Raw genomic sequence first — 13,191 nt, 5'->3', positions numbered from 1 at the left:
CACACTCTGAATCAAGGTAAGGTCTTAAAGAAGAAAGTAAATTAAGTTGTTATTGCCAAGTTTTCGACCGATTTTAATGTCGTCATCAGGGCAGAACAATCTTATGTTTATATATTGACATTTTAAGATTTTACAGTCCTTGGCAATGTTGGGACTGAGCACCAGCTTTAAGGAAATTAGAGTTCGCCTGTAAAAACTTAAATATGTCAATGTGCAGACAGTGTAATTCAGTGTTGCCAGGCTTGGCAGTAACAACTGAATTTACTTTCTTCTTCAAGACCATACTTAATACAGAGTGTTTGGGAAAGAAAATTCACCAAAACACCGGAAAATCGTTAGATTAAAATTTAATTAACATTTTATTACATGCTTTTCTCTTAATAATGCATATCACCTCCCCTGGCCTGGGGGGGGGGCTTGGGCTTAATTCTCCTAGGGTCGAGTGATCAGATTTCGTCTTGCGAAACAGTATCCCAGAGCAGTTTGAAGATGTTCAAATCTGGTCGGAGACGAATGATGTCAACCCGTCTCTTTATTTGATCAGTGTTCTATGAATTCATACCAGAAGAACGTGAAGGCCAATTCACTGTGGTAATCCCTACATCGTACAAGTCGTGCTATATTTGGTCGACTGTTGTCATGCATTAACACAAAGTTGTCACCAATGAGCGAATCGGAGCACACCTCCCAAAAGAACTTCCTCAATGTACCTTAGTGCAGTCAAAAATCCATTCTGTATGATAATCTATTCGGTATTCGACCTCATACCATATTGGCTGTGACTCACATGTACAGCATTATGGGAGAAAATCTTAATTCCTGGAAGTAAATAAATTTTACAATAATACCTATTCGTTGCATTCAGCATTTCATTCAAAATGAACAAAGAGCACATTTTTCCCATTAACAGCGAGTTTATATGTACCACTGCTTTTTTAATAGTGGTGGTATTGCAGTCGGATTGTACTCCCAAAAATTTCCTGATCGCCATAGAGTAAACCACAAAACGTTTATTCGTGTTGCTCGCAATGTAAGGAGATACTGATCAGTTGCTGATCCATCACCAAGAAACCGGCAGCGTAATTTCGATGAGGCATTGGATATTTTACTGTATGTTCGCGAAAACCCGAATTCCTCTCTACGAAATGTTGGAAGGGTTTTAGGTTTTTCAAAAAATAAAATTAGAAATGTACTCCGGACTTTCAATTTAAGTCGTATCGCTCTCATCTTGTCCAGTGACTTCGGGACTCTCGTTATGACAGGAGTTTACCGTTCCTTGCACAAATGTCGATTTGGAAGGCTGAAGAAAGCCTTCTTCCAAACATCCAATAGTCTGCTGAATGCAAGTTCACCTCTAACGTCGCACTAAACCGTTGGAATTTTCGAACTTGGGCATAGGAAAATCCGAGAATTTCGAACTCTTGCCATCATCAGGTGGTTCACAGTTTTGGTGTGGACCCTCGGAAATAAATTAACTAGGCCTTACTTCTATGAAAGTAATTTAAATGGTGCTCAGTTCCTAAATGTTTTGACGAAGGTTTTACCAACACTATTAGATAATGTTCCTCTGCAACAACGACAAAGAATTATTCTCCGGTTTGATGGATGCCCTGCACATAATTCTTTACAGGTGAGACGTTATTTGAATCGTCACTTCCGGGATAGGTGGGGACGACCTCGGGCCATGACGATCTGTTCGCCTCTTTGGTCACCCGATTTAACGCCATTTGATTATTTTCTGTGCGGCTATATATAAAAAAGTGTCTTCGCCAATCATAACCCAGCAACCTCAGCTGAAGAACTGAGGCAAAGGATAGATAGAAAATTCTTTTCAATCCATCTCCAGTGACTCTATCGCTCTGAGCACCGGTGAAAAGGGGTGAAATTAACAAGTCTTTGCATCTTTACACAACGGAGGCAGTTAGAACATGAAATGTGATTAGTAAACAAGAAACGAAATGCCTGTTTTTTTCAAATTTTTTGCCATAACTTTGTAATTTTTTGACCAATTTAAAATCAGATTGCACCATTGTTTTCAGCGTACATAATCCTTTAATGATCTGTCAGGACGTGTAGGGTCGTATTTGAAATTTTTAAGTTGAACTGCGCCTGAGGTACCCTGTATAATTTTTTCCAAAAAAGGTAAATATTTGAAACTAGATTGAAAAACATTACACTCGTATTTTTCTCGAAGTTAATATAATGTTAAAAATGCATACAGTTTGAAATAAACAACAAAATATTAGTGTACGATTTTTTTGTTTTTGTGTGTGTTGCGTAATGGCCGTAACACGTATATACAAAATGAAGCAAGAGGAAGAAAAACAATTTATTCTATGTGATTAAAATAATGTAATAACTCTTAAATTCTATTTAAAACTTTTTTTACAGTGATGAATTGTCTCTTTCTTGGGCTGATTGATGGATATGCATTGAGACAATAAACTACAATTAACTATCGAGAGACTTTTTTAAAACCAATCAATTCACACAGTGAATGCATAATTATGCCCTTCCATCTGTTATGTTGATATATAACGTTTCATCACATTAGAATCAGATTTTATTTATTTCTTTAAAATAATATGTTTCTTTTAGATGGTTGTTAATGCAACGCGTATTTTTCGTTTTTTGATAGCGTCATTGGTTCAAGAGAAATTCAGCCAGGCCATCTAAACAGGACACGCTGTACAGGTTGGCCTGCTGAAAACAATTGCTGTCCCTTGGCAAGTGTAAATTAATAGGATTAAACGTGGCTTCTGGCAATGATTCTATGTAAATTATTAGATCCGTAAATTCGATCTAATCTCAGGGATCTCAGTCTATCTGCGTCCTGATGAAAATGAATTATCTCAGGTACGGTATAAACATTTTTCATTATTATCATTGCAGAATGTTCAATGTTAAAATAATTAGAAAAAATTTAAGTGATATAAGGATTTTAAAACTAAAACAAAAATTTTACCGAATTTATTCATCTTTAAATGTAAATAATTTAATTTTTATGCATTCACAAGCATAAAACAAAAAATTTGAATCGATGTACATATTTACATCGATGTACATATTTAATATATGGGGACCGCGGTAGCCGTGGTTAGCATAAGAGATTCTCACGCCGCGGTCGTGGGTTCGATTCCCACTGTCGCCTCTGGCCCTTTTTTCCCGATAGCCCCCAATTTGAACAATATATATAAGAATTCGTCATGGCTAATATGCAAAGATCATAAGGCAAAAAAAAAATTTAATATATGTACATATATTAAAATAAAATACAAAAATAAGACGAAATGACTGTTTACCCCTTTTGTCTGTATTTATTTTAATTAAAAATACACGCAAGGCTATGACAACGTCATTCAGTTATGTTGATATAAATATTTCTTTTAAAAAGTATTAATGTGAAATAATTTTTGATTCGTTTCTCCTTCTCATTTACACATATGTCTTAAAAATCTAGCGGGCAAAAACGTAAAAATCTACTTGCAAGACCACTTTTGGACGATTTACGCAACAAATTAAATCTCTGTCAGGGGGTGGTCGTTTAATTTCCATGTTTTGCATACGCGTTTACATTACACCCACTTTCTGCTGTCGCTGCCTGCAATTACATATTATTCGCTTTTCCTTTTTTAATTTTAGTTTTAATTTTCTTTTTATCATTGTACACTGCGGTTTCTATTAAAGACTAATCTGAATGGAAATTTGAGCATGGATTTTTATATTTTAGTTTTGACTACGATCAGATAGATTACATTTGTAAAAAGTATATTATCACAGCTTGATAATATTATTGTTATTTTTCTTCAATAGGTTTTTATTAAAATATTTTTATGAAAGTGCACTTTTGGTTGTCTCTCTCTTTGGAAAAGAGTGGGTAATAAAAGAAAAAATATATTACATTCGATTATTATAAAAGTTTAGGTGAATAACTTAATTTTTATTTTTGTGTGGTGTTTAGTGACCGTTAGTTAATGATTATTTGGAGATCGTGAGATGCGGTCTGGTGGGACGTAGGTTTAAAAAAACCCTTTGGGCACTCTCAGTGTATAAAGTGAAATACAATGCAAAATATATATTTTTTATATTCAATCAAAGTATTTCTACTTACTCAAAGTGTTTGTCTTCTGTGTAATTGTGCCATTCTTGCGTGTCGTGTTGAGAGTGCCAGTGTGATATTGCTGTTTTACGTTTATATACGCTGGATTTTGAAGCGTTGGGAAAGGAATGTAATTGTATAAACTCACTTTTTTCCACATCCTACATGTATTTGTTAAATTTAAACAATGTCTGTAAATCCCGGGCCCTGAAGATGATCTCAATAAAGATCGAAACGTTGGCACGATAAAGAAAATATTTTTCTGAAACCTACATCATACCAGATCGCCCGGTCTCTTCTTCTTCTTGGAAACTCAGCACAATTTTTCTTGTACCAGAATCCGGTACATATCCCTTCGTAAACGAAAGAGACCAGTCAGGAGATTACCAAAATTCTAGTATTATTTCGGTAGCCAACCGGTTGTAGTGTTAGATTTGCATCTGATCTACCTATGAATCTCCTTGTGAGTCTCATCCCTGGAGTGTTGATCCAATATAAGTATCCATTTTTTGAAGTGTCATTTTATGTGGCAAATTGTTAGGCCACTGTAGGGTTCGGAACAGGAAGTATACATACTGACTTCACTTTTCCCAGTAAAGCGGCTTGTACATCACGCCTATGTCTTCAGCGCCTGAGAACTAAGGTGAGGGTCAGGAAATTATTATCACTGTCGCATGCCAAAGAAAACATGTAACTTCAGACACCTTTTGTCTTCACCTCACGTGAGGTTAAAATTTTGAAATGACTGTAAGCTATTATGGCTTTTCGGTTTTTGGGGCGTCAGTCTACCAGAAAGCCTAGGCACAAAGGGAAGTCTTTTGGTCCAGTCTTGCATTCTGCTATAATTATTATTTATTTTAAAGCCATCACTAGGCATACTAAGTATAGCGTAAGATACTTACACCACCATCAGCATTAGAAGTTCATTAACCGCCTTATAAATACCTTCTGGTAGATTAAATCCTGAGCCATTATAATTCCAAGCCAACAACTCGGAAATATCGGGTAAGTTTAATCTCAAAACCTCTTAGAAGAAGGAAGAATAAGACAAACGTCTAGTCTTAAATTGGGATATATGGGCAGCGGGACTTGTTGGCATTTAAGACCGAATATAATGACAGAGGCAACGACGTCAATTTGGACTTTTATTTTGCCATTATGAAAATATTTGTTGACAAAACTGTAACTCGTCTTTACAACACCCTTTAAGAAGTGAGGAGATGTACAAACTCGGAATAAGAATAGAACGGGCAAACGTTTAATAAAAATATGAGCAAAGTTTTAGAACGGATTGGTAAACGGAAGAAGCAGATTAGCAACAGCCGGGAATCTTGAGGGAAATAATTGAAAATCATTCTTTCCAAACTAATTGTTTTTAAATAATACTGTACGTTTGAAACTTATCATGAAAATAACTATATTTTATATAACATTCAAATGTTGTCAAGAAATATATTTATAAATATGTCGTTATTAGTTTCAGACTTCTAATGTTACAAAACATGCAATACGAACATCTATATAACCCAAAAATAATATAATTGACAATAATTTAGCAGACTAAGATCAGTTGACTAAGATAGCTGAACTAAAACTAACAGACTAAAGATAACACTAGATTTCTTGTCGCTTATGTCTAGTATAGGGATTTGAGGTCAGTCTGAGAGTCCTAATTTTTCGGGTAAAGGCTCCTTAAGATGGCCCTTGCTTTTGAGCATTTTTGTATGTGGAAACTAAAATAAAGGCTTCAATCCAGATACATTTCAAGGTTTTTAACATTCTTAGCGCATATTAATTATTTATTTTGACATGATTGACAGTGACTGGTGAATAAACAGTATCTTGCTTCTATTAGGTCTGATTCTCCCCATTTTTCAAAATATTTACAACTGGTATTCTCTGTAGATAGAATTTTACCCTTATAGGAGCTCTTATAAAGGCCGTATTATCAGGACAGGCAGTTCGGCTGTAGATTTTAGCTTGCAAAGTCATTTATAAAAATTACAATTAATTAAGGTTTTTAGTTGAGATAAAAAAGTCAATGGATTCGAACCCACGATCTTCGGCTAGATACGCCGCTGCTCTACCACTTGAGCTATCGTGACCTCGATCCACTCTGACATTAACTTCCCATCTCAACCCAACCTGTTGAATTTTTCCTCCTTTTTGCCATTTTTCAAATGTCGTGTAATCGGATTGGATTCTCGGCGACAAATGAAATGGCCACGGAGAGCTTTAGTGAAGTATACTTCATTTTAAATCATTAAATTCACTAATTTCGTGGTCCGCTTGACCAATTAATATATTTCAATTAATTAAGGTTTTTAGTTGAGATAAAAAAGTAAATGGAACGAGCGGGATTCGAACCCACGATTTTCGGCTTGATACGCCGCTGCTCTCCCACTTGAGCTATCGTGACCTCGATCCACTCGGACACTAACTTCCCATCTCAACCCCACCTTTTGATTTTTCCCCTTTTTTTACCATTTTTCAAAATCGGCGGCTCGAATCCCGCACGTGACGCTGACTTTTTTATGTCAACCAATACCTCACTTAAATATTAATTAATTAAAAAGAATTTATTTGGTCAATCGGACCACGAAACCTAATCGATCCCTAAGAAAGTTATAATGGAAAGAAAAGATTCATTAAGAAATGTTTGTGTGATTTTATTAACCCTGTGCTTAACAAATAGTTGTAAACATTTCTCGGAATAAAAAGTTTTATAATATTATTATTACATGTTTTCCCTCCTTTTTGCCATTTTTCAAATGTCATGTAATCGGATTGGATTCTCGACGACAAATGAAATGGCCACGGAGAGCTTTAGTGAAGTGTACTTCATTTTTAATCATTAAATTCACTAATTTCGTGGTCCGCTTGAACAATTAATATATTACAATTAATTAAGATTTTTAGTTGAGATAAAAAGTCAATGGCACGAGCGGGACAAAAAGGAGGGAAAATTCAAAAGGTGGGGTTGAGATGGGAAGTTAGTGTTCGTGTGGATCGAGGTCACGATAGCTCAAGTGGTAGAGCAGCGGCGTATCAAGCCGAAGATCGTGGGTTCGAATCCCGCTCGTGCCATTGACTGTTTTATCTCAACTAAAAACCTTAATTAATTGTAATATATTAATTGGTCAAGCGGACCACGAAATTAGTGAATTTAATGATTTATAAAAATGTTAAATAAGTTTGGTACGAGAACAGACCCTTGGGGACCCCAGCTTTTATACTGCTCAATTGTGACCTTATGCTATCAACCTGTGCAAAGAATTTCCTGTTGGTTACATTAAGTATTAGTCATTAAGAAATTGTTATGAGTTTAAATATGAGACCTTTGTGCCAAACCGAGCCGTACGCTTTCTCCAAGTTAGTAACTTCACCACATGCTATTTACATTAAAATCATGAATAATCATACCTACCACTCTGGCCAGCTTTATAGAAGTAGAATACAATGCCTGAAGCCAAATTGGCAAGGAATCAATGTTATTTTCATTTATTGAAAAACGTGCCTAATACTTTCCACTTCCAGTATAATTTCCTCTACAATTTTGGAGAGGGTAGTAAAGAGTGATATTGGGCGATAGTTACGAGGCAGAGTGTGGTCTTTTTACGTTTAAGAATAGCGATGACTTTTGCGATTTTCCAGGAAGATGATCACAATTTATGATTTTCAAACAACTGAATAGCCATTGTTAATTGATTAACATTGTTAATCATAAAAAATCAGATGGTTTAAATAGTTGATTCTTTTTAGACAATTGCCACAATTAACATTATTTTGTTAAATTAACTAATAATAAAAAACATGTTCAAAACAAAGAATTACGAAAGAATGAAAATCACTGATTAGTAAAACAAATTTATTAATTTTCAAATTCATACAACCAAAGCCCGTCATGCCATCTGAGACAGAAGATCTGCGTCGTTTGTTCGTCTTTTATTTCCCGACTTCGATTATTATTTAGTGTTACTTATAGCGGAGAAATTTAGCCTGAGAAGATGGCCTTTTTGTAAAGTTAATCGGTATTGAAGATTCTATTTCGGGAGATTGTGTTTCGCTTATGAACTTTTTAGTGGTACTGGTTGTAGTTTTCCTTTTCCCTTCAGGAGGGCACGGCGTGTAACCGGGGAATTCTCTCCTAATGTCCTGCAAGTTGCAGGGAGCCACCTTTCCTCGAAATTTGGGCGGCCTTTTTGGAGCCTTCTCCATAAGCTTGAGAACCGGTACCGGAGGTTCCGGGATCGGCTCCGGCGAAGGAGAAGGACTCCTGATTTTCTGAATCGGTATATCCTTGTAATTACAACAAGGCGGAGGTGGCGTTTCCAAAACCGATATCGTGCTGCTCGACTCGCGGAAATCCTTCGTCTTCGGAGAGCTGAGGCTTATACATCCCTCAGGGAATTCCAGCGGCGACTGAACGGTCAGATGTTTGTATTTCCAGAATTCTGAATATGGCTCGTCTATAAACTCATACGGACGATATTTAGCGGGTATATCGTACAAATCTTCGCTGTAGTACTTCACGACGCAAGGTTTGATCGTTCTGTATTTAGGGGGCTTTTTCTTCTTACGCTTTTTCTTGGGCGGACGACGAGGACGACGTCGACGTTTCTTCCTCGGATTCGGATTGTGAGGTGGCCACATCAATCTCCAAATAGAGACGGTCGGCGGAGGTATTGCCAGCTCATCAGGAGGCCCTGGCCTGGGCCTGAAGTCTGGAGTTTGCGGTGCGCTGAGGCTCACGCACCCGATCGGTGGCCATTCTTTTTCTTCGTTTTCTGAGTTATACGACTCCGGTGATGTTTCTTTCGTTATTTCTTCATAAGAATCCGATGATCGTCTAAACTGAAGCATGTCTTTGAGGCTTCTTCTCTCCGACTGTGCGCTCTCCTTTTTTTCTTTTGGTGGTGCGTTTTCTCTGGCTTTTTTTTTCTTTTTGCGGGCCTTTAATCTTTGATCGTATTTCGAAATGTCAGTTTTATCATCATCGCTATAATTCTTGCATATTCCACAGCAAAACATGACGACTACATCTTTTACTAGGTTTATGAGCTAAATCAAAAGGAACAAGCAGGAAGATTCATCTACCTAATGTCAAGATCTTCCACATAAGCAGAGGGCTTTTTTTATACACACCATTAAAAAAACCGCCATTTATTTTGAATTTGCAGCATAGTTCATTTTTTTGTTATTTTTTTTGTCAGTACATTTACATATGTATCTATAAACACATATCTATGAAAATTATAAATCTAAAAATAATCTGTTTAAGTGTTTAAATCGTGTGTAGTTTTAGCGTAGTGTCGTTTTTAGTCGTAATGTTAGTCTCATCTAATAATTTGAAATGTAGTTTATGTTATAAAATTGAAAAAATAACAAACAGCGATTATTTTCACATATTTCAAAAACACGAAGCATTTGTTTTGTTTTTTCATGCAAGAGTTGTATCATTGGTCTTAAAATGTCTTTTGTCACTTTTGTCTCAAAATCAATTTAAATTTAAAAAAAACTTTATTTAGAGACAAAAAAGCACCCAAAATCTGGCAAAAGTAGTAAAATACGGTGGGTAAAGCAATATCACTGTGTAGTGTGGTTGTTGCCCGACTATCTCTCACAGACATCGTACAGACACATTAAAGATGGCGAAATGCCGAAACTCATCTCGCAGACCGACCCAGTGACTATAAGAAAATCTCAAAATTTAGTGGTGTGGCAGAAAAATTTATGGAAGTCCATATTTCCATTATACTTGGGATTAACAACATCGAATGTGATAGAAAGCATCTTAATGTGGCGTCATAAAAAATCGAAAATCAAAACAAACCGAGCATTTGAGTTGATGTTGGCTGTTGGTCTACGAGTCGGTAAACTCAAGGTGATGGCCCTCAGTCACATATTGGGTCCGTTTTCACTCATGGCTTTTTGAACTACTCAAACGCGTTTCTTCTATCAGACAGTTGATCACTGAAGATGGCTAAGATAAAATCCGTTTGAGTAATTCAATAAACCCTGACCCAATAAGTGACCCAGTGTCGCTTAATCACGACTGCAGCATGCTATACAAATATGTTGTTCTTATTACAAGTATTCCGTATAAATTTCTTTATTTTATATTGAGTCATTCCTAAATATGAGTCTCCAAGTATCGGACCAGCACCATATCAACTTTGGTATGCAACTGGTTTCAACGTCTTCGATTCAAGTCCAAAACCCGCAGTTTAAGAACCAGGGCGTGTGGGGTTAGTCAAAACAAAGAATAAGTTCGACACCCAAAAATCTCTTGTTATCCACAATGTCCAATTGGACACCCCGAAGATTAAAGCTACGATTTCTTGTCTTGCTGAAGATTACACATGATGTTAGCAAACCAATGGTTTACTCTATCAAATATTACATTAGTTCCACATAAAGCAGCGTGGAAAATAAGTTAGAACCACATAGTTGGAGTGCTAAACATGAAGAAGCAATCGGGGGACCCTAAGATAGGAGCTCAAGTCAACATAACCAGAAATAATAGTGTGCCTAGTATGCTCCTTTGATGTACTACCATATTTATCATTTTTTAAGGTATTTAATAACCATTGTAAATTTCCCTTGAGAGAGGAACAATACCACTTGATACACCTTACACTATACAACTTTAATTTACTTATAAGCCGGCCCTCTGCTTGTACTTCTTTTCCTGGTGCTTTACGAGAATTTGCCAACCTTCTTTGTTCCAACCATTTGAGCGTCTTGATATGTTACTGACTCTGCTTTTGTATGAAAACGAAGTCGATATCCTAAACTCTGCTTTTGTACCTCATGTTGTCAACAGCAGAATAGATATAAAGCGTTTGATGCAATGTATTATTTTTCTCCTACACTAGAGAAGAACGATGCACTTTTGAATGTTAGATTCCTTGTTATTACAGTTTGTTTTTTCAATATTTTTTCGATCAGTTTTACTGTTAAATGAGACATGTTTCTGCCAGATTTTGTGTATCCGTGCGTTTAAGTGATTATCTGCTCTGAATAAAGCACCTCCTCTAGTTGCCAGTTAGTTGATGTTTGCCCTTTTCCGCCCCAAAGCTTCCAGTGCTGGGTCCCAACTAATTTATTTTGGACAACTCGAACAATTCCTTTCGATGAGCTAGTCGTTTAGTTCCAATAGAACGTGGAAGAATTTTTCATTTGATTATCTAGCTTTGTGATGTGTCGTGCTGGAAGTTTTTGTAAAAAGCTACAATGAGGTAAAGGAATAAGATTTTCAATTTTTCACTTAATCTGTCGATAGGAAGCAGATCTGCGGCCTTTCTATACTTTCCAATAGTGTAGGCCAACATTAATACAATGCCGTACATTCTAACTATGAAAAAAGCATTACATTGAATAGTTATTTAGTTGGACAAGAACATTTTGAGAACATAAATTGTTCATATTGCAAAAAAAGCAATGAGTTTAATTGAAATTTTTAAGTTTTTTAAAAGGTTTACTCGCTGAAAAAGTCAAAAGAGTGAGGAATGAGAGTGTCACACGGTCGAAACAAGGGCTGACAGACTGAAGGGGTCGTTTTTCAGAAAAACATTAACTTCCCAGTCGAATAGGACAAAGAGTTAATTTATGACTGCAACAACAAACGTGAAAACTATTACACGAAAATATACCCGTTGAAAAACTAAATTAATTTTAAAACGGAAAATATTGTGAATGCTGCTTTACTCTATCACGAACTGAGGAATTAAGTTACTCGGGTTTCCCTTATACAGTGTCATTCAAGCACTCGAGACCTTTCTTCTGTTCGCAGTCCCATTTTACTTATCCAGAACATTCTACCGCATCTTAAAGCCTCAAATTATTCAGTTAACGACAGAAACATAAACTGGGATCTTTTTAAACAACTAATTGAGGGAAAAATTGGCGTACAAATATCACTGAAAACAGAAGACGTACTAGCTGAAGGCAATAAATTCATCTCAACCCTCCAAGAAATGTTGTGGACATCAACACGACCAATAACACCAAATAAACATTTAAATTGACTCATTCTACCGACACCCCTTTGAGTACTATTAGCAGGCAAACACTGTGTCTCACTCCATACTATTTGACCAAGCATACCGAGCTATACATACGCTTTTAGACGAACCTTTACCCTCTTCTCCTCTGTAATGTATCACTTCAAAAAACAAACCTGTTATATTCACAAAAGGAGAAACTAGGAAAAGCTCATTTAGGCTCCAAAATCAGATTGGATGAGAACTAAACAATTCGGGCACACAGCCACAATTAACAAAATCAGACACCCATTCTTAGAAATAGGGACTGACTACATGATCCCGGAAGCATTCTTTACAACATCATAAAATCTCAACAGACTATAAAGGAGAAGAAGAACTTAGGAGAGCACCATACACAATGATATGGTATACAGATGGCTCCAAAACAATCGAAGGAACCGGATCGGGTGTTTTCTGTACAAGCCCAAAATATGAGTAATCAAACTCATTAGGAAATTACACGTCGGCCTTTCAAACAGAAATACACACAGAAAATCTTAAAAGAGATTACACCGGCAAAAAATCATAAGATCTGATAGCCAAGCAGCTACAAAAATATTAGCGGGTAAAAAAAATCACATAAAAATTAGTGAATGCATCCAAAATCTCCAAACCTGGGGAAACTCACCTGATGATATCTTGGATGCCAGGGCACAAAGGAATTTTGGGTAACGTAAAAGCAGACACACTGGCCAAAGGAGAATCTGCAAGACCATGCATAGGTCCCGAACTTATACTTGGGACAACAAAAACATCACCGAATGGTCCAAATAAAACAAAAGGAGAATTGGATAAACTCTAGCGGCGCTAGACACATTAAACTTACGCTAAAACAACCCTGACCAAGACTGGTAAGCTCACTGCTGCAGTTCGAAAGAGCCAGACTCAGAGGAGTGAGAACTATTAACTGGTCACTGGCATCTGAGAAAATATCTACATAACATGGACATATATAATGATGATCCCATCTGCATATTATGTATTGAGGAGGAAGAAACAGCCACCCATATAATCTTCGAATGCGAAGTAACGGCGCAATGGCGA

General features: G+C 36.5%; 2 protein-coding genes across 2 annotated transcripts in view; both read right to left on the bottom strand.

Moving 5' to 3' along the window:
* LOC106670026 overlaps nt 1-13,191 on the bottom strand; it is a 256,597-nt gene that overhangs the window by 158,593 nt on the left and 84,813 nt on the right. The gene's annotated exons all lie outside the window — the stretch shown is intronic.
* Nucleotides 8,075-9,130, bottom strand: LOC106669999 (extensin-like). The gene has a single exon (XM_014399954.1). It carries the CDS (start codon nt 9,128-9,130, stop codon nt 8,075-8,077), a length of 1,056 nt encoding a protein of 351 aa, XP_014255440.1.

Source organism: Cimex lectularius, unplaced genomic scaffold (assembly GCF_000648675.2).
Source record: "Cimex lectularius strain Harlan isolate CLEC.00 unplaced genomic scaffold, Clec_2.1 scaffold38, whole genome shotgun sequence".
Lineage (NCBI taxonomy): Eukaryota > Metazoa > Arthropoda > Insecta > Hemiptera > Cimicidae > Cimex > Cimex lectularius.
This window is presented reverse-complemented; position numbering and strand designations above follow the sequence as displayed.